The sequence below is a fragment of the Barbus barbus genome, assembly GCF_936440315.1.
Source record: "Barbus barbus genome assembly, chromosome: 2".
Lineage (NCBI taxonomy): Eukaryota > Metazoa > Chordata > Actinopteri > Cypriniformes > Cyprinidae > Barbus > Barbus barbus.
In genome coordinates, this window is record NC_136730.1 from 24,168,288 (window position 1) to 24,194,448 (window position 26,161).

At 39.9% G+C, this 26,161-nt stretch overlaps 1 protein-coding gene across 1 annotated transcript in view; it reads left to right on the forward strand.

The window, feature by feature from the left end:
- sorcs2 (sortilin-related VPS10 domain containing receptor 2) overlaps positions 1 to 26,161 on the forward strand; it is a gene marked incomplete at both ends in the record, with an annotated part of 173,342 nt that overhangs the window by 136,196 nt on the left and 10,985 nt on the right. The window contains 10 exons of the mRNA XM_079436645.1: positions 7,210 to 7,374; positions 8,256 to 8,329; positions 10,737 to 10,801; positions 12,022 to 12,140; positions 16,961 to 17,050; positions 21,423 to 21,602; positions 22,017 to 22,163; positions 24,199 to 24,301; positions 25,181 to 25,257; positions 25,677 to 25,768. Of these exons, the coding sequence (XP_079292771.1) occupies positions 7,210 to 7,374; positions 8,256 to 8,329; positions 10,737 to 10,801; positions 12,022 to 12,140; positions 16,961 to 17,050; positions 21,423 to 21,602; positions 22,017 to 22,163; positions 24,199 to 24,301; positions 25,181 to 25,257; positions 25,677 to 25,768 (1,112 nt within the window). The remainder of the gene's footprint in view (positions 1 to 7,209; positions 7,375 to 8,255; positions 8,330 to 10,736; positions 10,802 to 12,021; positions 12,141 to 16,960; positions 17,051 to 21,422; positions 21,603 to 22,016; positions 22,164 to 24,198; positions 24,302 to 25,180; positions 25,258 to 25,676; positions 25,769 to 26,161) is intronic.

Consider the following 26,161-nt stretch of genomic DNA (forward strand, 5'->3'; position numbering starts at 1 on the left):
GGGTACCTGCCAGTATCCCTTGAGCAGGTCTAATTTTGTAACGAACATAGCAGAACCAACTTTATCCACGCAATCCTCCATGCGAGGAAGGGGAAACGAATCTGCTTTCGTAACTTCATTAACCCTTCGATAGTCGGTGCAGAAACGAACTGAACCATCACTCTTGGGAACCAGAAGACATGGTGAACTCCAGGGACTGAAACTAGGAACAGCAAGACCATTGTCCAGAAGATACTTTATCTCAGATTGCATTAACTCACGTTTGGTGGGATTTAAACGATAAGCATGCTGCTTAATTGGAGTATGATCTCCTACCTCGATGTCGTGAAACGCAGCCGTAGTACGAGAAGGCACATCTGAGAACAGAGCATGGTAAGACTGTATTAACTCACTTACATCACTTCGAGACGAACTAGGCAGATATGACAGAAATAATTCTAAATCGGCCAAAATTTGTGAGTTCTGCAATCGCACGCCAGTCACAGGGATATTTCGTAGAGTCAAACCATCTTCGTCGGAACAATATGTCATAGGCACAGAAACAGAAGCAACCGGGACAATAGGGTTATTTGACTCTTTGTCATCGTCTCGCGTCACATATGATTTTAGCATATTAATATGACATACGCGAGTCTTCCTTCTTTTGTCCGGAGTACATATCACATAATCAATTTCACTGAGCTTAGACTCGACAACATACGGCCCATGAAAACGTGCTTGCAGGGCAGACCCCAAAATTGGTAGTAAGACTAAGACTTTATCGCCTTTATCAAAACCGCGAGAAACGGCCTTTTGATCAAAATGGGTTTTCATCTTCGCCTGGGTAGACGATAATGAGATACGAGCCAGATCACATACTTTATGCAACCGCTCACGAAAAGAGCTCACATAATCCAACACATTAGTTGAAGTGGATTCCCTAGACATCCACTTTTCTTTCAACAGCTTAAGTGGACCTCGGACAGTATGCCCAAAAACCAAGTCTGCCGGACTAAAACCCAAAGATTCTTGTGTAGTTTCACGTATAGCAAATAACAGCAATGGTAAGCCTTCATCCCACTCTTTCACAGAATCAGCGCAATAGGTACGTAACATAGACTTTAGAGTCTGGTGAAATCTTTCCAAAGCGCCTTGCGACTCTGGATGATAGGCACTAGCCACATGATGTTTTATGTTCAGTTGAGTCAAAACTTGTTTAAACACCCTGGACATAAAATTAGATCCTTGATCAGTCTGTACTATTTTTGGCAAACCAAAAGTAGAAAAAAAGTTAATCAAAGATCGTAGAACGACCTTAGTACTCAAAGAACGTAATGGTATAGCCTCTGGGAAACGAGTAGCCGTACACATCAGAGTGAGTAAATATTTATGCCCAGTTTTCGTTTTAGGCAACGGACCAACGCAATCTAATATGAGGTGTTCAAACGGCTCTCCCACAACGGGTATAGGACACAAAGGAGCAGGAGGAATCGTCTGATTTGGCTTTCCAACAAGCTGACAAACATAACAAGACCGACAATATTTAGCTACATCTGATTTCAAACCAGGCCAGAAAAAATGTCTCAAAATGCGTTTATAAGTCTTCGTAATACCTAGATGGCCCGAAAAATTATGGTCATGAGCCAAAGTCAAAACATGAGAACGCGAGTTCATAGGTACCACGATCTGATAAACTGAATTGCATTCAACTTCACAAGCAACTGATGACCACTTGCGCATTAATAATCCATCGTCCCAGAAATATGCAACAGGTCTCTTATCTAGATCATCTTTCTCCGCAGCTGACATTCGGCAACGAGAAAGAGAAACATCCTGCCGTTGTTCCATGATTAATGATGCTCTGTCAATGAACAATGACAGGTCAACTTCAGCACCCAAGTGCGTGGACAGCGACTTAGTGTGCTTTAACCCATGAACATCAGAAGTATTAAAAGATTCATCAACAGGTTCAGTTAGATTCTATCAGAAAGACCTGCTACATCTCCGAATTTACGAGCTTGCGCTCGCATAACTACGCACGCAGGAAACACAGAAGGAAATTCAGAAGCCAAATCTTTTGAATTTTGAAGTTCATAAATCGGATCATTAATAACTTCAGGTAACGGCAAAACTTTTTCTCCGGCAAGATCATTACCGAGGATCAACTCAATTCCTCTAATAGGCAACTGCGGACGCACAGCAATTTTAACAGGACCAGAAACTAGGTCAGACTTAATATTCACATAATGCAAAGATACTTCAAGTATTCCCAGTTCAATACCTTGAACTAAGACATTTGAATTACATGACGAATCCTTTGAAAATGGTAACACACTGTCAAGTATAAATGATTGAGCTGCTCCAGTGTCACGGAGAATCCGAATTGATTTCGTCTCCTTTTTATCAACGAAAGATACTACACCATCGCAAATAAACGGATCATAACCTGAATCAACTTTTCGTTCATCGAGGTTAATTTTCGATTGCATACGAACGAAACCAACACTTTTAGGATTATCCCTTCTTGGTGACTGATTTTTCCTTTTAAGTACTGGACACACCGCAATTAAATGTCCAAATTCGTGACAGTAGAAGCATTCGCGATTTTCTCCTTGATTTGGAACGGCAATTTTCGTATATTTCACATTTTTACCCACACTATTTTGAGAATTTTCCCGACGAATAGGTGGCAAAAAATTATTTTTGTGCGTTAGAACAAATTCATCTGCACAAACAGCAGCCTCCGAAAGTGTGGTGACCTTCTGATCATTTAGGTGCACCACAATTCTATCAGATAACGAATTCTTGAAATCTTCAAGTAATACCAATTCACGAAGTTTACCAAAATCACTTACCTTACTGGATTGACACCACTTATCAAAAAGAGCTCCCTTGTCACGGGCAAACTCCACAAACGTCTGATTGGCACCTTTTAAATGACAACGAAACTTCTGACGATAAGCTTCTGGGACTAACTCATAGGCTCGGAGCACAGATGCCTTTAATACATCATAATCAAGACTATCTTCAATTGACATAGCGGCACATATCTCCTGCGCTTTCCCAACCAACTTGCACTGAAGTAAAAGCGGCCAGATTTCCCTAGGCCAACGCAAAGCAGCGGCTATACGTTCAAACGCATTAAAATAAGAGTCGACCTCAGTTTCTTTAAACGTAGGGACTAATCGAATTTGTCTACTAATGTCAAATTCATTTGAATTTATAGGTGACGCATGAGAATCAACATTAGCAAAAGAGGCAGGTGATGAAGGAGCTTTAAAAGTACTCACCGGCAAACGACGAGCACCTTGGCTTTCCAGATCATATTGCTTCATCTTCAAAAGCTGTGTGCTATGCTCCTGCCGTTTAACTTCTAAATCAAGTTCTTTAAGCCTAACTGCCAATTTAAGATCTTCTGTGTTTAAACCTACTAGTGGATTAGCCACAGCATTTCCCTCCACAGCTTCCCCACCAGTGGCTTCCGCATCCGGCTGCACACCTGCTTCGGCATTTCGTAAATCTGGACTGGATTCATCCAATTCAAAAACTCCGATCCTCACTAACCTATCACACAACGCTTCCCGAATTGCTTGCTTTGTCCCAGCTCTTGGAATAGGTATATCATAAAAATCAGCTACCAGAAACAAGTCAGATTTACGACATTTCTCCAATGCTTGCACAGTAGGTGAAAGTCTAAACGTTTCGATGCTAAACTCCATCATATAACCATTTCCAACTCCCCTGTAAAAATAAAAGATGCCAATCAGAAACAACAATACATGCATTTAGCAAATGGTGTACTCTCCAGCAAGATATTCTAAAAAAAAAACTACTATTCCCGAAGACGAGAGAAAACAAAAATAATCAAATGAGAAGACAAAAATTATGGCCTAACGAACGAAGAGAAGAAAAAAAATGACCCAAAAAAAGCGGACGAGCCCCCATTTATTACGATTCGTCTAGGTTTAATCGTAACAAAAGAAAAATAAATAAATAAATATGACTCCCACGCCCAGTCGTCAGACCCGAAAGATTCAAATAACAACAAAAATCAAGAAAAACGATAAACGTTTTATTAAGATAAAAGAAATTGAACAATATGAAAGTTGAGTGTGGTCAAACAAAGTAACAAAAAATAAACCAATAGGTGTTATAATCTTCAGGAAAACCCAAGGCCCAAAATAACAAACAAAAACAGATAATAAATAAATTAGACAAACTAACTTCCCTCAAAATATCCAAAATCAAAATACAACAACTTATCCTCCATACTCTAACAAAACAGAACGAACGGAATTTCAAAAGAAAAGGGCAGGTCAACCCTACAAAGAACACCACTGAAAATAAAGGCAAAAGTATCTAACATATAAGCTGCTACAACAATGGTCTGACGGCTGGAGAGGAGACAGGAGAAGTGCGACCGGCCCGGAATCGCAACAACTCGTCTTCTGGAAACGGAAGCACTGTTTTAAACCCACATAAAGGGGTGGAGCCAGCTCACAGCTAATCATCGTAATCCTGAAACAAACAACAAAATAAACACACAAAGAAATAACAATAACAAAGAAATCAAAATACAAACAATATACAAACTCAAAACATTATACGAAATTACATAATTCCGTAACACTTATATATAATTCATATGCTATATTTCAATACTTTTGAAGTCACTCAATAGCTTTGTGCAAGGACAAAAATTAATATTAAAGGCATAGTTCACCCAAAAATGAAATATCTGTCATCATTTACTAACCCTCATGTTGTTCCAAAGCCACATGATCAGTTTCTTTCTTTAAAAACTCCTAAATGAAACCTAAAAGAAGATATTTTGAGTAATGTCTGACAAAAATCTTTTACCTAAGTGTTTTTTGTCCATACAGTGGAAGTCAATGTTCAACTCAAAATATCTTTTTTTTTTATGTTCCACAAAAGAAAAGTCAGGTTTGGAACAAAATGAGGGCGAGCAAGTGAATTCAGAATTTTTAAGTGAACTATCTCTTGAAGTTAATGTCCACTCCATGGTGATGTTCACTTAAAAACCACTGAGACTAGATTTAATCACTGAGTTGAACTCGAGTATTGGATAGATTTGTCAATGAATCGTGTTTTGTTTTGTTTTTTGAAACCAGTTTTATGAGCCGGATCAGCTGGTTTAAAAGAAACTATACACGTTTCTGTTTAGAATGACTTTAGGAAGATTAAATGACAGACTTGTGCTCTATGCCTTTAATCTGTGCCACATTCTCTTGACCCCACTGTCTGTTAAGGACTTTCACTAAGAGAAGCATCTCTTGTAGGGAATCCTATTTTTCTTTCTCTCTCTGAGAGGTGTATCAGGTAGAGCTAAGCCAGAATGCAAACCCGAGCAGGTCTCGGTTGTTTCAGAAGAAGCTTTCAGCATTCAAACAGCGCTCCACAATTCTCCCCTCGGCTTTGTGTGGTTGAGTATTGAAAATTTGCCATTGCCGCAGTCAGTTTTCTTCAAGTCTGTCTTTTGTTCCAGTGGCTGAGCTCAGGTGCACAGAACAGACCTCTCTCACTCTCTCCCCCTCTTCATCTCTCTGTGCTTCTCATTTTCCCGCTCAGCACTGACTGGATATCAAACCTGCCAATTTGCATATGAAATTGGGTGGAAAGCAAAATTAGTAGAGGCGCATTGAGTAAAAGCAGTTACACACACATGTACACACAGACATTTTTGTCCCTTTCGCTGGCTGTTCTGTTTACAAAGTTCCACCGCACCGAAAGACTCAGCGAAGTGTTTGAATTAGCGACTCGTTCAGAGCTTTGTTGCGTGATGAATATTACTGCTGTTCATTAGCATGAGTAATTAGGTCAATAGGATCACATGGTCTCGTTCATGAATGCTGTGTAAAGGTAAAGCATTTGAACATGGCACTTTCAGAGGAATGTTGAGACAAGCGGTATGATTGTTCTCTCGTGTGTGTATAAATCCTCTGAGCTGTGCTCATTGTCTTTCATCCAGTCATGAGTAGGCATAAAAAGCTTGATTCTACTTAAAAGACACTATGTGACTTGCCTATTGTGAGAGAGGATCCGGTTGGAGATCTTTAAGCAGATTATCTTATAACCGATTACATGACCTACAGACAATTGCTAAAACCTCATTCTGAAGTGGCAGTCAGACATCATCGCAGATTCGTGATTATGCTCTTAAAGCGCCATCGGCCACCACATTCTGCCCCATGTTGTTTTACTGGCCTCTGTAGCCGCACTCCTCAGGGACAGCCGCAGGATGTTGTTTGATGGCTTTTATCCACAGACCACAAAGGGGGCTCTGTGCTAAACTCTGCGAGTTATTGCTTTAAGAGGGAAGTTTTACAGAGAGGAGATTCTTTCCTTTTTTCCCCTAGAGTCTTTGTTTTGGGATGGATAACTTGTTTCACAGAGATCCCTTTGAGAGTCTCTCTGTTTGGCAGTCCCCTTGAGGATCCCAGCTTGTTTTTTGTGCTGGTAGCAGGTAGTGAACTTGCCTCCCGTTAGAGACGCTTCACTGCGCAGTTGGTTGAACAACAGCGCCACTTAAAGGTAGTTAAAGGAACTGCATCTTACAATAAACTTCAGTTTTTTTGGTAAATTCTCACAACTCTGGTTCATTCAGAGGCATAGACTTTATTCCGTTTTTTTCTGACTAAGTGATTGACTTTGGTTTTGCTTTTATGTTTCCTCTTGTGTGTGTGTCTGAGTGTAATATAAAGTAGTTCACAGCTTTACGGAACCGAACAGCTCAATGGAACTGACACTTTACCAAAACTAGTTTTGTAATGCAATGAACAAAAGATAGCACATAGTTAGACAACAAAATGTCTATGTACTGTAAATATGTAAACATAATATAAACATTATATATGTGTGTGTGTGTGTGTGTGTGTGTGTGTGTGTGTGTGTGGAGGAAATGCACCTTAAATGTTGCACAAAAATATTTTATATTGTGCATATAAAAATTAGATATTGCACATCTTTTATTGAAATATAAAATATTAATATAAAATGTTTATTATAAAATATTTCATTGATGCTTTTTTATATTTAAATATTGCATAAAAATACTTTATATTGTGCATATAAAAATAAAACAACATATTCTTTAATAATAGGTTTCACAAATCTTTGTTCCGGGAAGCAATGCATTACTGTCTAATATGTGTAAACTAATGAACATACATCTTCTTGACATGCAGTCACTGAAGACATTGTGTTTTTTAGGTGGTCTTGGTGAGCTCCAGCATCAATGAACGTGACCAGATGCTTTTCATTAGCACAGATGAGGGTTCATCCTTCCAACGGCAGCCTGTCTCCTTCACTGTGGATACACTCCTCTTCCATCCATCTGAGGAAGACAAACTTTTGGCTTACAGCAAGGAGGCGAAGGTCAGTGATCAAAGTGTTGGCCAACACAGATTAATGCAGTCGAGTAAATGACTATTAATAACACCAATTGAAGTCAGTGTTTTTTGGCAGCTCCAAACCGGTTGCTCACAAGACCATAATGTGTCTTAATTCCAGCTGCATGTTTGTAGCTTTTCTTGTCAGGCTCAACTGCCTGAATTAGTCTTTGTAGCTTTTTAAGTATTAATGATTTAGGTCTCGGCTGAATGCCTTGACCAACTGTTCTCAACACTTTTCTCACCCAGCTTTGTTTATGGCTCTGCTTTTTGCTCTCCAGCATATTGGCATCCTCATTATTAGAGTTATGAGCAGCACTGTTTGGCCTTCAGGCCATGGTTGTCTCTCGCTAAAGAGCATGTTTACATTGTTAACGGCTGGGTGAGCAACGAGGCAAGATCTGTGTGTGTGTGTGCACGTGTGTGTTTATGTGCGGTTGATGAATTGCTAAGACCCCTAGACACTGCTTGCAACACGATGCATTTATCATCTCTGAGATTACATGGAAAAGACAATGAAAAGTGTGTATTTTTCTGTGTGTTGTTATGGTGCAGTTTGGTGGGTATTTTCCATGCAAGTGGTGATCAATATAATCTCATTATAGGGATGATCAATTAGGGACAGATGCACACACACACACACACACAAACACTCAACATATGTGATTTTAATTGGTATATATGGACAGTTTTTTACAACCTCATCGTTATACAGTATACAATGAATCACTCATCTAATTCTTATGATCATGAGAATTTGCAAAGTGTGCTTTAATCTAATCCAGTTTAAAAATCAATGTTATGACCAGCGCTTCAAGCATCCAGTGACAGTAAATAGTGATTTATTCGTCTTTCTTTGTTTTTCAGCTGTATATCTCCACCGATCTGGGTCACAAATGGACTTTGCTACAGGAGCGTGTTACTAAAGACAGAGTTTTCTGGTGATTTGTTTTTTTCTAAATTCATCCTACAGTACTTAAAAGTAATCTCATGTTGTTTCAAATCTGTATGACTTTCTTCTGAGGAAAAAATATAATATGCCATTTAGTAGAACGTTTGAGCTGCTGCTGAAATGCTGCTGCATTTCAAAGGTGGTCTGTAAGACGTCTTATGAAATATGATTGGAAACATACTAAAATATGAGCTGTTATTTACTTAAAATGTTGAATGATGACCATGGTCACCATTTACTTTCTTTGGAAAACAGCAGCTTTGACATTCTGCTAAAAATAACTTATTTTGTATTCCACTGAAGAAAGTAAGTCTGGGTGTTAGTACTGGTTTGTTTTACTTTACATTGCACTCTGAGGCTTTTTCAAATCTTTTTCCCTCTCCGTTCGCTCTTTCTCTTCTTCCACCTTCTTAGTGGAATTCAACCCCTTCTTTTATTTTCCATTCCTTCGCTCCCTGGTTATGGTTCAATGCTATCACAGCTGGGATTGAAATCCTGTACAGAAGTGATTTATCTCTCCACCCCAACCAGTCTTTCTGTCTGACCCTCTCTTTCTCTTTTTTGATCTCTCTTTTCTGATCTTTTGCTCCCTTCTGCTTACATGCCATCCTCCCAGCGCACTTTACCAGATTCACAACACGCAATATACGATTCTGTATAGTTTGTCTGTGGTTGATTGTGATAAAAGATGAAAAAGTCAGCTCCTTGTCAGCATCTGCCATAATAAACCCCATCCAGCACGTTTTATTTGGCTGGAGGTTTTACAATGACACAGTAAAACTGTTTTTACTCTATTCATCAGCAGCAGGGGGTTTGATAAGGGTCGTACCCCTTCCCTCTCTACTGTCTCCAAACCTCTTTAAAACATCTCAGAGAATTGCCTTAGAAGACACGACAGAATCAGTTCATAGTGAGGGTTGTGGCTCTCTCGTCCTCCCCGTCTGCTGCCTCGCTCATAAAACAAAAGAAGGGAAAGTCTGGGAGGAGAGAGCATAAATCAGCGTGGCTTTAATGGACAGGGATGCTGTCTGGGAGGGTGGTCCGTATCGTGTGGTCAGGAGAGGAGTCTTGAGCTCATTGCAACTTATTATGTGATGTTGAGACATGACGGTCAAGTAATCTGCTGTAAATCAATGTAGAGCAAGATTAGGTAGCCATTATGCTGCTGTAAATATTTTCACGTCATAAAGCATTGATTTAGAAATATCACAGGCATTTAGAACAATTATCTCCAGCTGAAATGCTGATATAGACATTAAAATGCAAGTTTTTTTAGTTAAGGGCAAACCTCACCCAGCAGCCGATTCTAAAGATTTCATTGATCTGGTCAATCAAAATCCTGATTGCTCACACATAACTGAAACAAAGACGAACCCCCAACCTAAACCCAAACCATTAGCAGGACATCAGTGTAATTGGTTACACTTTATATTATGTGGGCTTAACTACTATGTACTTGTGTCAAAAAATAACTACAATGTACTTACTGTGTTCATATTGTATTGCAAAACACTTTTGCTGCTATTGAGGTGGGATATGGGTAAGGTTAGGGACAGGTTTGGTGGTATGGGTAGGTTTAAGGGTGGGTTAAGGGATGGGTCAACAGTATAATTATAAATGTAATAACAGAAATTAATTATATAATTACATGCATGTATTTTTAAAATATAAGTACAATGTAAAAACATGTATGGACACAGTAAGTGCACTGTATCAATGCTTAATGTAAATGTAAGTACATAATAGTTAAGGCCCCCTAATATAAAGTTAGAATTTTCGTGACAGCTGACTGAGTGATTGAGTTGACCAATAAAAACTGCTGTTGAAGGAATTTGGAACTTTTGGGGAAAAATCATGCAAAACAACGCACACATTCTTAAAATGTTCAGTTAATTTCCTGCTTGTTAAAATGCTTGTAAAATAATGTAGGTTTTGTGCAGGTTTACTGAGCTAGAACTTCACTGAGCAGTTTAGTAACCTCCAAACAAGTGTGTTTAACACAACTAGACAAAAGAGAGTGAGTTGTCTGCATTCCTTGAAACCAAGGACTTTCTATGTGTCTGTATGTTTGAGAAGGTACCGCTAAGGGGATGTTTTAAAGGGATAGTTACCCCAAAAATTACACCCATTCTGTCATTATTTATCCACAATTCTTTCACTTTTTTCTTCTTTGGAACAGAAAATATGAAATTCTGAAAAGTGTCACTGTTTTGTGTGTGATTACAAGCGTTCACGCTTCAAAGCTTTCCATTTTTTGTTAAATCAAATCATTGGAACAACATGAAGGTGAGTAGATGCAGAAAGAATTGCAATTTTGGAGTGAACTATCCCTTTAAGATGTCCCTCTGTGTGTGAGTGGGTCTTGTTTGTATTACTAACTGTATGCTTTGTTTAAGGGCCGTGAGGGGGGTGGATGTGGATCCTGATTTGGTTCATATGGAGATTCAAGACATCGGTGGTGGTAAGTGTTTATAGAACAGTGCATTTCAATTCAATTTTACATACCGTATCAAACCACTGCGAACAAGGGCAGATGGGATGTTTTAGGGCTTCAGTTTTGCCTCGTTCAGACAAACCTCTTTCAGAGAAATTCCTCCTGACTGAGCTGTTTTGTAAGGCTTGTGTGTTTGTGTGTGTGAAAGAGACCAGGCATACAGATGCAAACTGTTGCACAGAGCTCTATCACACTCAAGCCAGTGAAGGTTAAACGCCGCCTGAAAGTCACATTGCAACCTACAAACACATACACTCAAGCCCTAAGAGAGGTGCGAGTTGTGTCTAACTAGTATAAAAAATCACACTGGACACATAAATCAAGCAGTTCTTCTGATAAATTAACTTTCAGTTGTGGTTTTATTCTTTATCTGTTGGGCTTGTGTCACACTGACAGATGCAGACCTCAAGTGTTTTTTCTTCAGCTCAGTGGCTCCTTCAGCCTCCCATAGGATGTGCTGTATGTGTGTGTGTGCACATCTGACCTTGTGTGACAGAAGACAGAAGCAAAGCGCTCAGCCATTCTAATTGCTTTTTAATGAATTTCTCTGCTGTACTGCTTTGATTAACCATTCGTCCTCTTAAGTGAAGTAGTCTGCCCGTTTGTTTGCCTAAAATTAATAACAAAAAATAAAGCCACAGAGAATGAGTGGAAACAACATTATTAGAATATCAATTAAGTTCCCCACTTTGGTATGTAACCTTTGGCCATGATTTTTGGAATATGCATTCTCTAATTTTTTCTTCATTTTCCAATTGGTTGTCATTTTTTATGCACGTTTGGAGAATTGATGAATGTGTGTGTGTGTGTGTGTGTGTGTGTTTTGTAGAGGTTGCTGAGCCAGCTATTGTGTGAGATTCTAAACAGAAAGGCCATTATGACAGGGCACCTCGGCACCCATAATTTTCGCATAATTAATGTCCTGCCATTCTGGAGCAAAGCAATGTGCCCAGTGAGGATCAGCTTCAGCTAATTTTGTTAAGAGCTCCACTTTTTTTTGTTGTTGTTGTGTTTTTTTGCAGATATCTTTCACTCCATTCACCTTTGGAATGGCTTCCAAACACTCACTTACAAAAGCTGTATGATCAGACATAGAAATGAAATTCCTTTCAAACTTTTGAAAGTCAAATTGTTACCTTCACTTTTCCTCTAACCCTTTTTGTGTGTGTTTTTCTGTCTTTCACCAGGATACCTTTATGTGACATGTCTCATACAAAATTGCTCTGATAAAATGGTGACAGCACAGTTCTTGGGGAAGATTGACCATAATTCCCTCTCAGTGCAAGATGAATACATATTTGTGAAGGTAAAATTATGTGTTACATATCTTTACATATGATGTATATATATATTTATTCAGACAGATCCATTCAGACATCAGAGAGTTTAGCAAATTATCACCTTATATATTATATACACACTATCACAATATACACTAACATCAAAAATTCAAGATCAGTAAGATTTTCCACATGTAAAGGCTGATGACGTCTCTCATCTCCAAAGCAAATACTGCCACAGCTATATTAGCATTTTAGAAGCTGGGATATTTTCAGGCTTTTATTTTGTACAGAAATTAACAGTAGGTCCAATTAAGATGCAATGCAAGAATTGATGCATTTGTTTACACATTGTTTGTATATATATATATATATATATATATATATATATATATATATATATATATATATATACAGTGCCCTCCAAAAGTATTGGAAAAGTAAAGACAAAATTGCTCTGTTGGCTGTGGAGTCAATACATTTGCAAATATGATTAAAAGATGAATATGAGACAAAACTACAGAATGTCACATTTTATTATTGGGTGATTCAACACATAGATGTTTTACCAGCTAAGAAATTCAGCACTTTTAGAGTTTAATCTCTCTATCTGATGTGAGCATAAGTATTGGAACAGTTGCCTCACAGGTCTTTCTAAGTGATCAGCTGTGTCCTGTTGCATTAATTCTTCAGATAGTAAAAGCAGGGAATGTGTTGTATCAGTTATATCCATTACTTCTGTATTCTGAATCTTGCAATCGATGATGACACACACAAACCAGGATGAAGATGAGGGAGCTGACTTTGAGAGAAAAGCAAGCAATTTGGATGCTAAAAGAAAAGAGGAAGTCAATTAGAGCTCTAGCAAAAACAAAGGGCACGGAGAAATCAAGAGTTTGGAAACCACCAGCGACACCAGCAACTGTCACAGAATAGCCCGTCTTCCCAGTCACTCATCACTGTCACCTGTATCTCCAATCATCACCCGCACCTGCACCTCATCAATCGCCAATCATCACACTCATATAAGCACTTCCCTCAGCTCACTACTTGGTCCGATCTTGAAGTGACGTGACAAGCACTGCAAAGTTCCGATCTCAGGATTGCTACATGGACCGTCTCTGCTTCCCTATAAGCTGAGTATAACTACCTGCGAATACTTACCTGTCTTTACTTACCTTCTGCCTTGTCCTCTTCCAGTCCTCCTCATCGTCTGTCCCCGGTGGCTTGGTCGAATCCTCGTATGTCTCTGCCGCTCTGACGCTGCCAAACTCCAGGATCTGTCAAGACAGAGAGACTGATTGTGATTGACATTCCTATTACTTTAACCTCACGAATTGACACTCACCAAGTCCGAAGAATCCGCACGATTGCTGTTTGCTGTTCACCCTATAAATAAACACCTTGTGATTTTCACTTACCTTCTGTGTCCGACCCGTTCCGTTACAGAAGATCGGACCATAACCGAAAATGAGGAGGCGGCTGGTTTTGGTTCCCCGCAACGGAGGGTCGTTGCCGATCCTCCTGCTTCCTCCACCCACGGCGAAGTATGTTCCGTCTGCGGCGATGAGGAATCCGCCGCAACCGGCGATGAACGTTGCGCCGTTGGAGATGGGGATGATTCCACAGCACACGAACAATCAGGCTCCGCCAACGCAGAATGACGGGCTAATGGATGAGGCTCTTCCCCTGGAGTCCTCGGCTCCCGTTCTTTCTCCAATGTCTTCTTCTCATCAGTGCCTTCCAGTGCCTGCTCCTCGCAAGCGCCCTCCAGTGCCAGCTCCTCGCCAGTGCCTTCCATTGCCTGCTCCTCGTCTGCGCCCACCAATTCCTGCACCTCGCAAGTGCTCACCTGAGTTCCCGCTGGTCCCGTCCAGCCCACCTGAGTTCCCGCTGGTCCCGTCCAGCCCACCTGAGTTCCCGCTGGTCCCGTCCAGCCCACCTGAGTTCCCGCTGGTCCCGCCCAGCCCACCTGAGTTCCCGCTGGTCCCGTCCAGCTCCGCGCCTCCCGTGCGCCCTCTAATGTCCGCGCTGCAAGAGCGCCCTCTAATGTCCGCGCTGCAAGAGCGCCCTCTAATGTCCGCGCTGCAAGAGCGCCCTCAGGTGTCCGCGCTGCAAGAGCGCCCTCCTGCGTCTTCGCTGGTTCTATCCAGCTCCGCGCCTCCCGTGCGCCCTCAAGTGCCCGCTCCTCCAGAGCGCCCTCAAGTGCCCGCTCCTCCAGAGCGCCCTCAAGAGCCCGCTCCCTCTGAGCGCCCCACAGAGCCCGCTCCTCCGGTGAGACCCCTTATGGGGAACATTCCCAAAGAAATTTTGGGGGGGGGCTATATACTTGTAATCCTAGTAGCCATAGTGGCCTTGCTAGGGACATTTGTCAGGGCCACTATGGCTCATTTCGCATGGCCACAGGAATCCCTTTGGGCTTCCCAAAAAATATGGCCATGGCTGCCCAAGCCTCCTGTCCCGTCATGGCATCCCAAGCCTCCTGTCCCGCCATGGCATCCCGAGCCTCCTGTCCCGCCATGGCATCCCAAGCCTCCTGATGCGCCATGGCTCCCCGAGTCTCCTGATCCGCCATGGCCTCCCAAGGCTCCTGATCCGCCCTGGAGGCTTCCCTGTCCTGTCCAGGTTCTGCTCCAGCCTCCAGGGCGCCCACCCCCCCTCCCCGGTATTATTGTTGTTACGTCGCGGGACGCGCCGTCCGGGAGGGGGAGGTAATGTCACAGAATGGCCCGTCTTCCCAGTCACTCATCACTGTCACCTGTATCTCCAATCATCACCCGCACATGCACCTCATCAATCGCCAATCATCACACTCATATAAGCACTTCCCTCAGCTCACTACTTGGTCCGATCTTGAAGTGACGTGACAAGCACTGCAAAGTTCCGATCTCAGGATTGCTACATGGACCGTCTCTGCTTCCCTATAAGCTGAGTATAACTACCTGCGAATACTTACCTGTCTTTACTTAACTTCTGCCTTGTCCTCTTCCAGTCCTCCTCATCGTCTGTCCCCGGTGGCTTGGTCGAATCCTCGTATGTCTCTGACGCTGCCAAATTCCAGGATCTGTCAAGACAGAGAGACTGATTGTGATTGACATTCCTATTACTTTAACCTCACGAATTGACACTCACCAAGTCCGAAGAATCCGCACGGTTGCTGTTTGCTGTTCACCCTATAAATAAACACCTTGTGATTTCACTTACCTTCTGTGTCCGACCCGTTCCGTTACAGCAACCAACAACGACCTGATCAGCTGAGAAAACAACAGTAGTTGATAACAGACAAATCATAAAAGCTGTGAAAATGAATCCTAAAAGATGTGTCTGTAAAATCACCAACAACTTCCAGAAAGTTGGGGTGATGCTCTGACAATCTACTGTCCTCAGGAGACTTTGACACAGACTTACAGATGCTACACAGCAAGATGCAAACCTCTGACCACCACCAAAAATAGAAAGGCAAGATTAGAGTTTGCAAAAAAGCACAAAGGTGAGCCAGAAGAGTTTTGGAACTGTGTTTATGGACCGACGAGACAAAGATGAACCTTTATCTAAGTGATGGGAAAGCAGAAATGTGGAGAACAAAAGGGAACTGCAAATGATCCCAAGCATACAGCCTCATCTGTAAAGCATGGTGGAGGTGGTGTCATGGCATGGGCATGCATGGCTGCCTCTGGAGCAGGCCCTCTCAACTTTACTGATGACTTAATGTATGATGACAGTAGCAGAATGAATTTGGAAGCGTACAAAACCATATTCAAGAAAATGCCACCAGATTATTCAAGAAATATTCAAGAAATATTCAAGAAAATGCCACCAGATTCATTGGGAAGTGCTTCATATTGCATCAGGACAATGACCCAAAACACCCTGCCAGTTCAGTCAAGGAGTTTATAAGGGCAAAGAAATGGAAAGTCTTAGATTGCCCAAGTCTATCTCCAGATTTAAATCTGATTGAACATGAATTTCACCAGCTGAAGAGGAGAGTAAAGGCAGAAACTCCCCAAAACAAGCAACAATTGGAATTGGCTGCATTAAAGGCTGGGAAAAGTATTTGAAAGGATGAGACCAAGAGTCTGGTGATGTCTATGGGTCACAGACTCACTGCTGTGATTGTGCGCAAGGGATCTGCAACTAAATAATAGCTTTTAATCTTTTATATCTGCCTTATGTTCAACTGTCCCAATACTTATGCTCACATCAATGAGTGGGATGAACTCTAAAAGGGCTGTTCTTTTTATTTGGTAAAACATGTATGTGTTGAAACGGCTAATAATAAAACGTGACATTCTGTAATTTTGTCTCATATTCATCTTTTAATCATATTTGGAAATGTATTGCTACAGTATTGCTTTTCCCTTATCCCTTTTTTAATTTTATTATTTTTTCCCTGATCTTTTATAATTAGCCAATGACTCAAGGACATTTGCTCGTTCTGTATTAATTTCTCTCACCAAAACACCCCCACCCCCACCCCCAATCTCCCTCACCTGCTCAGTTGTTTTTTGAAAGGATTGCAGCTGTTGAAAAGGAATTTAGATATGCCCTTGAGAAACAGGACTACAGTGTGTGAAATGTTTGTGTTCGGTCAGAGTCATGCTGTTTCAGACTAGACACAATTTATGTGAACCATAGAGACCAACAGACAGAGCTTTTGATTCAGTGCTAGTAGAGACTGAATCTGTTGAGATAATAGTAGCTAGGTAAAATTGACATTGTGAATTGAGATGGCAAAGGATGAATAGGAAAGTGAGAGAGGTTTTTCTCAAAATTGCTGACAGTGAAGACATGACCCCATCATTGGGATAGTGAAATAAAAACACTTTCTTTCTTTTTTTCTTTTTAGGTAACTACAGGAAATCGAACCAAGTATTACGTCTCATATCGAAGGAATGAATTTGTTCAGATGAGATTCCCTAAATATGCCCTTCCAAAGGTACAGTCCTCAGAAATGTAGCGGTAAAATGACCAATATTTACTCTGAAATCACTTTTGGGTGCAACTTTGGGTTGTAGTCTTTGCAAAAAATATTTTTTGTACATTTAAAATGTTTTGTAGCGTACAAAAAAACTTTTTGTGCTAAGCATACTGCAATACAAACTGATATCAAAATTGTGTTTCCATATTGTTTGTTTAAAATATTGTTGTAACTTTCTGCTATTTATTTTGTGTTTGAAGTTGCTGCTGTTTTTGTCATGAACTATGTACTAAATGTGAGTTACTGTTTGAAGGTGGTTATTGTTCTTTTATCATCTGCAGCTGTTGTGGATTTCACTTTAAAACCAGAGACTGACTATGACGTACTGCAGCAATATGTATGAACTGAAGAGCACAGTTGGTGTCTAACATTGAAACGCTACACCATTACAACCCAGATGTGGGTTTAACCAACTGAGGAGCCGTGATGTATGGCAGTAATATGCCGGCGAAAGAAGACAGCTGGCTAAGGGTTACAGCTGATGACTGACCAGGCTGTCTGTGGCTCTAACCCAAGGGAGTGCTTCAGTAAAATGCTGGCTGACTGTAATTGAATAACATTGATTGGAGTGGAGGCCAGAGGGGCCTGCTTCATGTATATTTCACCTCAGAGAGAGAGGCAGGGAAAGGAGAGCGGCTGTAGGGCAGCTGTCAGTGGCATTTGTAACTATGCCAACCACTGATTCACTGTGACATAGTGAAAGAGAGAGAGAAAAAAGTGTAAGAGAAGAGTACTACTAAGAAAGAAGCCTTAATGGCAACGGATAAAAGCTTCGATTTAATTACTATAGAAGTTGAGCATGCTATATATTCATTCGCTCAGTGCCTTCAAGTGCATATGCAATGGTTTTTGTGTCAAATTAGAACGGATATATTTATCATTTCCCTTCGTGGTGACATTTTTTGGGTTAAAGCATTATTGTTGTTTTTCCCCTCTCTAGACCCTCTTTGCTCTTCTCTTTTAGTTGCTTGTCGCTTGACTGAGCAGATAGATCAAATTTTAGACACCTGGTTCAAGAACCCAGAAGAGAGCAGGAGTGTGTGAGAGAGATGGGGTTGGCTGATGTTGTGCCCATATTTTCCACAGTGAATAATTGAAAACCTTTTGAAAAATGCAAAACCCAATTCCAGTATGCAGTCTCAGATCTCTCCTGAAGTTCCTTTCTTTACGTTATGGATTAATGATGGTCCATGGCTCCAGTGGGACGATTTGTTTGTTGTAACACACCTAGGGCACTAAATGGCTAAGCGCCACTTCTTGCTTTCTTTTTTTTCCCTTTCAGCCTCTGTCTTTCAGATTTTATAGCTCTTCTCAACTGATTTGTTTATTGTTTTATAAATTTGCATGAAGTAAAGCTTGCTACATCTGAAGAACTAAAGATGAAGAAAATGAATAAGCTGTTTTTTATTTAACAAAAGGCGGGGGGTTAGTTCACCCATAAATGAATATAGTATCATCATTTACTCACCTTCATGTAATTTCAAACCTACATGGCTACATGACATGAAAGGTTATAAATGATGCCAGAATTTTCAGATTTAGGTGATCTGTCCCTTTTAAAAAGAAGTGTGCCAGTCTGTGTTTCAGGATGGAATCAGCCCATCTTAAATGAACAAATAACATTATCAAATAACAACACCATTCTGGAAAATTTTACTTTGTGACACATCTGTAATTTTGCAAGCCTGCTTTAAATGTTTCATCTTATATAAATGTTGGTATTGCAATCCAATTGCAATCGCCCCTGAAGCACACACAATCACTTAAAAAGGCCCAGTGTTCTTTTACTTGAAGCAGACTGTGAATAGAAACAATACTATTGATTTTGGACAATTAAGACCTGTTTCTCCGCTTCAAGAATGAAACCGCATGACCAGAATTCAAATGCACCACTTTTGGAGCCCAATGAATCGACCAGACACAGAGAAAAAGCAAACATTCTGCTGGTGTGTTAATATGCCATTTCATTTCATATACAGATTTCCTGTCTTTCCATCCATCCATTCGTACTGTTACCTATCCCATCCTTCTTAGACACTCAGTCAGCCTGCTGATAATGCACTCAGGGATTGTGGCTGTAGGCAGAGACACAAATGTCCTGCACCTGTGTAATGGCTGATAGGGGTCCTGTGCCTGCTGTCAGAGACAGACAGATAGTGCTGTCTTAAGTTCTGATAGTGCTGTTATCAGGACTGGGAACCTGAGTGTCCTGTCACACAGAATGATAGACAAAGACAGGACCTATCCAGCCAGTAGAATGTAAGACTTAAAAAGAAAACACAAGTGCTTCACTTACAGCTTCCTGTTCTAATCCTCTTACTCTGTTGTTCTTGTTGCTGTTTGTGTGCTGATTTAGGTGATCTTATATTCCACGTTTAAAACTTCCACTCTCTCCAGGGGAACTTTCAGCAGCTGTGTTTCACAGCGATGACTTCATTGTCTTGTGTAAGCCTTGGTGGGAAGATGACCTCATCGTTAAAATTTTAATGCACAACTAAGTAAAAGATGATGAGCTGTTCGTATTTGACCTCAAATCAAGAGCCAAGAATTACATTGCCGTTCTAGACAAGAGGTGTGTTCAGTACCATCTCCAAATCTGATCGAAAAATTAAATAGCAAACGTGGAAGCAATCAGTCAGCTATTACGATTTGTGATTGCTTGTCTCCAGATGTCATCATGAACCTCCTGACAACTAAGGTTGGTAAAAGGGTAAATTCAATTTGAAATAATGTCTGTAAAGCCATGTACGCATTTACACTCCCCTCTATATAAGAGCTTCTCTGAAATTAAATATTTGCATTCATTTCATCAGAATAGACTAAGCCTTCTGGGGAAATTGGTACTTTTCAGAAGTGTTTGTGTGTGGATATAGAAAGATATTTTAGGAAGGATGAGGACATAGGGATGAAACAGGATTAGAAGTCTCTATAATAGTGAGTTGGAAGAGTTTTTTCTTAAAACTTTCTTTGAGCCAAAATTTTTCGAGTTGGGTCATTGATCATAATAAGCTGGAAATGTGAATGTTGATGGTACCATTTTGTTTGCATGCATTTTGTGTTTTGATGAAAAATAGTGATAAATCTAGCCAGAAAACAACTCATTGAGGAGACAGACCAGACCACATTTTCCGTCATGCTCTGTGGCACCACAAGAATTATAAAATAGACAGATGCAGCGTCAGTTATACAACTAATGTGAATCATTATGTTGCATTAGAAAAGCCTCCTGTCTTTTTGGGAAGTGAAAAAGATGAAATACGAAATTGTCTGGCTATTTAATTCTAACAAAAACTTTTTTTTAATTCTGACCAAAATCATTTGAACGCACATCATGCCATCATAATTGACTTTAATGAAGCCAATATGAGACATACACTATTTATACTGCATGTGTAGTATCATATGGATATATTACTCAGAAAGCCTCTTTGTCATTCTTTATATAGAAGCTGCATGTACAGTAAAGATATGTTGATCCATTTGCACATGCACACACACAAGTAGTTACAGATGCTTCTTTAAGTGTGTTGCTTTATCCTTATCTTCCCTATTCCATCCTATAATTCTCAGAGTAAACAGGTGTTGTGTAACTGACCTCTCACAGAGGGGGTTCAGTGCCTCTAAACTGCTGTTAGTGGGACATAAGTGGGAAATAGCCTTAGAATTTGGTCTCTGAAGCACATTAAAGCTACACAGCGCTTCAGGGACTTTGCTAGCTCTTCACTTAAGTTCTTATGAATGAATTCAGCTGGGGGCTTGAGCTTGTACCCTTCATCTTTGTGCCTAAATTAATGCGACCCACTTTCACTTTATCGGGAAGAACAACATGGTGACAAACTCCCCCGTCCTGACCCAGTCATTGCCACAGCGCCTGGCTGTATGCATCTAAGCTACCAAAACGGAGGAGCTTAAAGTTTATTCGGTATTTTAAGGCAATCCAGAAGAGCTAATTATAGGATGGATTCATTAATTGTTCATGCTTTCATTTCATCTAAATCTGTCCCTACACAGTTCATGTTCCAACTCAGTTCTTCACAGCAGCTCAAAATAAACTTTTAATTTTAAAGCAACTAAATATAATCACCATGGAATTATATGCAGCTCTTTTTTGTGGTTGTTTTATGTAAGCACAAGTGAAAGCGTTCAGCTTTTCTATCTCTCTTCACACAAAGACGCAAGTCTGAACGAATCATGATGTTAATTATTTGTACCTGCTTAGAAAACTGAAACTGCCATTTGCATTGAACTTATTTCAGTTTTATCTTTACATGACATTCTAATCTTCTTGTGTGGTATCTTTCTGCTTCTCTGTTTTTGTCTTTCTGAGCAGGATGTGCAAATTGTGAGTACAGACGAGAATCAGGTATTCCTGGCTCTGCAGGAGTGGTATCAAACAGACACGTACAACCTCTACCAGTCAGATCCACAAGGAGTCTATTACTCCATTGTGTTGGAGAACGTCCGCAGCACCAAGCAGCCTGAAGAGAATGTCCTCATCGACATCCTAGAGGTCAGCATTTCACCCCACAGAGTACCTGTGTAAAACAAGGCAGTGTGGGCTTCACATCCTACCTTCTGCATAATGAACTAAACATAGTTCAGCTGTTGTAAAGTTACATTTTTTAGAGACCTTTACCTATAACGAAAAAACACACACATAAAAATGAAGTTTGACTGCTTGTGATATAGTAACTGCTTTCACGCATTTATTATTTATTGCTAGCAGCATGCTTAAATAAATGAGTGATTCTAGAAAGCTGATGTTCCTTTGCTACTGAAACAAGTTTGATCTAACACATTGGACAGTTTCGTAGACAGTTGTGACTTTGCCATAATTTGACTTGCTAATATTTTACAGCTTCTTTACAGGATCTAGGAGATACTGAGGAATATCACATCCTTTGGTTGTGTATATGTTTTTCAGGTTCGTGGCATCAAGGGCGTATTCTTAGCCAATCAAAAAATAGATGGAAAAGTGATGACTCTCATTACCTACAACAAAGGCAGAGACTGGGAACCACTGGCTCCTCCCACAACTGATATTAATGGCAAATCTGTCAGCTGCAAGCAGGTAAATATGCCTGTTCATTCCTCATCCCAGCTTCCATTCCAGATTTTCAGATATTCTTTCTATGTATCTATCAGTGCTAAATTAATTTTGGTCTAGCCTTTGCATCCATTTTATTTGTATTTGAAAAGTTAAGCAGAATGACTCTTCTCTTTTTTCCCATTATTTTTAAGTCACTTTTTACCTTTCAGATATACTTGGATTTCCCAAACATATTACTTAAATATGATATTTATAAATATAGTACCGTGCAAACATTTGGGGTTAGTCAAAAAAAAATTAGAAAAAAATAAAATAAAAAAATAGAATACTTTTTATTAATACCTTTATTTAGCAAGAATTCAGCCAGGTTATCAAAAGTGACAGTAAAAACTTACGCAAAAGATTTCTATTTCAAATACTCTTCTTTTGAACTTTATATTTATCAAAGATTCCTGAAAAATGCATAACATTTCCACAATAATATTACGCTGCACAGTTGTTTTCAATACTGATAACAATAAGAAATGTTGGTAACATTTTATTTTAAAGTGTCATAATACATAGTAATTACCTAATTAAGTACTTAGTAGTAGCAGTTTTACTTACATGAAAAAAAATGTACTTACCATGTAACTAAGTTATGGAACAGCCTGTAATTACAGTTTGTAATTATGTATATGAAATAGGCAGCTATACTGTTACACATATGTAACAAACCGAGTCTGTTACACAGCTACTAGTACACTTAAGTACAATCTTGATACACTTTATTTTAAGTAGCTTATGCCTGTGTGTAATATTCTGTAATTTTAATGTAATTAGAAAGGTATTATATATATTTTAGCTGTGTACTGGTGGGTTAAATCAAACTCAGGTGCAGCTGGATAAGGTGCACAGTATAGGTACACATGAAGTACACTTAAGTACAATCTTGATACAATCTATTTTAAGTAGCTTATGTCTGTGTACTTACATTTATAATTATGTTGTATAAAGTCTGAAATAAATGCAGCTTTTGTAGGCAAGACCCCTAGACCCCTTACTGACCCCTTTTAAATGGAAGAGTACATAACATATCCACAAACTAAAAACTACAATGCAGACCTTAAATTAAATATACGGTAATTGTGCATATGTTGTTTTCCCTTCAGTTCATTGCATATTCATACCAACAAAATCGTGACTTTATTTCATTATGCATCTACAGATATATATCCAGCCCACACTCTGCTTTTTTCCTGTTCAGAATTATTGTACCGCAACTGTCTCAGACACAGACGTGAAGTCATTGACCCCTTGATCTGACTCATCTCCCGCTGTTTGCGGTTGAGGGTTGGTGGGCTGAGCAGGCATTGGTTGTGCTGCTGTTTCATGAGACAAAAAAAAAAACGATCTGAGTCATCAATCCACACACACACGCACAGCTAGAGATGATATGTATCATTATAAATGCCCATTTTAAACACTGTGACTGGTAGCTGGTCATTTATTAAGACACAAATATGGTTTCTGGCAAACATGAGACAAGACAAGATATAAATCACAAGTTGAAAGGACATGTATCGACTTCTCTCTCCTTTCCTGTCTGTCTAGTCAATCCTTCTCACATCTTCATCTCTCAGCTGTCCGTTTGACATGTCTTTTTTCTCATTGTTCTCTTCTCCTCCTCACTTATCAACACTCTCTCTTCCTTCCTCTCTCATTTTTTGTCATTTTTACTGCTCTTCTCCTTTTTATTGCTACCCTGTTGAGGTTTTTGGCACCTTAAATTTGATTTATATTCACGCTCTGATTCATCTTTTATCCGGAACATTATGTAGTACGACTTGTGAAGTGATTTTAAATTATGGGCTGCTTACTGTTATTTGTGTTTGTTAATGCAAGGTGGTTTTGTGTATTTGTCAGAGAGTCTAGATTTTCTATTAAGTGCACACTTTATATAAAACACTTATTGGTGGTATATCTATTGTGTAATAATTGGCATGACTGCCAAAGTACAAAAAAAAAAAATGTCAGAGAGAGTAATATTTTTCTTTGTCTCTGCTCCTCTTCCTAGCCTGACTGTCACCTCCATCTCCACCTGCGATGGGCTGACAACCCGTACGTATCTGGAACGGTCCACACTAAAGATTCTGCCCCAGGCCTCATAATGGGTGCAGGTCAGTCTTCATGACAACTGTTACATATCAGCACTGTCACCATAGCGGTGAGGAACCCAAAAAACTGAAATGAAACTCTGTACTCCTTTTCAATTACAAGAAATAATTATATTCCAGATCCAAATCTGCACTACTGCATGCTTAGGGAAATTGTAATAGTGTGTACAAAGCAGACTATTTCTTCACAAAAAAGGAAGGAATGCTGAGAAATATTTTTAGGAGGCAAAATTGAATGTGATGTACCATTTCTGAGTGTTGTGCACTGCCATTGCCCACACTGAGGCACAAAAGGAGGCATGCACAGATATATGAAATATTTGCTCTTTATTGCCACAGGGTTCATGGGGAATTGAGGAAGACAATACATTAATGTTCTTGAATCCAAGGCTAGAGCTATTGCCAGTTCACAAGGTCATCGAGTCTGTCCATTCCCTCAGGGTTACAGACATGTAACACACACATAGACAGTGTCACAGTGACTTGTTCACTCTTGACTTATTTCTCTTACTAACAAACACCTGAGCAGTCTCCGGTTTTAAACACATTGAAGCTTGTTCTCACCATATAAATGTACATGCACAAAGTGAGCACTGAGTCTCCATCAAATCCTTCTTTCTCTTGCTATTATTGTGCATTTCCTCAGTAAAATGTTCAGCTCTAACTAATTCTCAGCCTTTGATCCACAATAGCCTCCAGTTTTCTTGCAGTTTCTTTCTTTTTATATGCAACTCACTCACGACTACTCCTCCCTCTCTCTTAAAATTAAAGAAAGTGAGGAAAGTGAGTTGCTGCTTCGCCTCAAGTTAAAAAGAAGAAAATTAAAGACGCTCTCTCCCTCTTTGTATTTATGTGGAGATGTTCTGTGTATCTTCTCTTCAGGTAACCTTGGGTCTCAGCTGGTTGAATATAAAGAGGAGATGTACATCACCTCAGACTGTGGCAAGACCTGGAGACAGGTGAGAATGAACACAGAAAAGACACTAATGGTCTGCGAATGTGTTTTACAATGACTTTTCAGTGTCAGAAAAATGCTTCATTATAGCTTCTTCTGTGACTCGTCACGACTCTTTAGGTTTGCTCTTTGTATTTAACACCCACCTTTCCCAACAGACTTGTTTCGGTTTGCTTGTTGAATTCAGATCTCTGTTCCTCTTGTACCCATTCTGCCCAATTTCATTTGACAACCTCTCATTTGCTGTCGTTTCAGCGCTCAGTATGTGGCAGACTTATTTCTCTCTTAATGTCCTTTCAATGATTTTCGAGATTGTTGCAGCCTCTCATTTCCTCAGCTCTATTTTTCCCTAATGATATTAAATCTTGATTATGACAATTATAAAGATGAACTTCAAGAGATTATTTCATTTGCTCACTGTAGGTTTTTGAAGAAGAGCATCACATTCTTTATCTGGATCATGGCGGTGTCATTGTGGCCATTAAGGACACCTCAATCCCTTTAAAAATACTCAAGTAAGTTCAGTTTTTTTTCTGTAATGTGATGTCTGGACATCATTTGTAATTGTTCAAAGTCAAAAACTCAAATGTACCCATTTTGCTGACATGACAAAGACTGACAGTAGAAAGAGAAACTGAGAGTAAACACTGTAAACAGGGTCAGGCTTGTATGAAAAGCAGGAATTCAAGACTTTCCTCCCTGGCTTTTGCTGACCTGATTGTGCTGGTAATCCTTTGAGTGAGAGCTTTAAGAAGCTCATTTGGCTTTGGAGGGCTCTTCAGACCACCCTGAGTTCCCGAGCAGCCTGAATCTCTTCCTTTGCACTCAGACAACTCTTTACCCATATTATTTGAAGTGATTCACATACTAGATATCGAGTTCACCTTGCTTCACAAATGTGCGTAAAG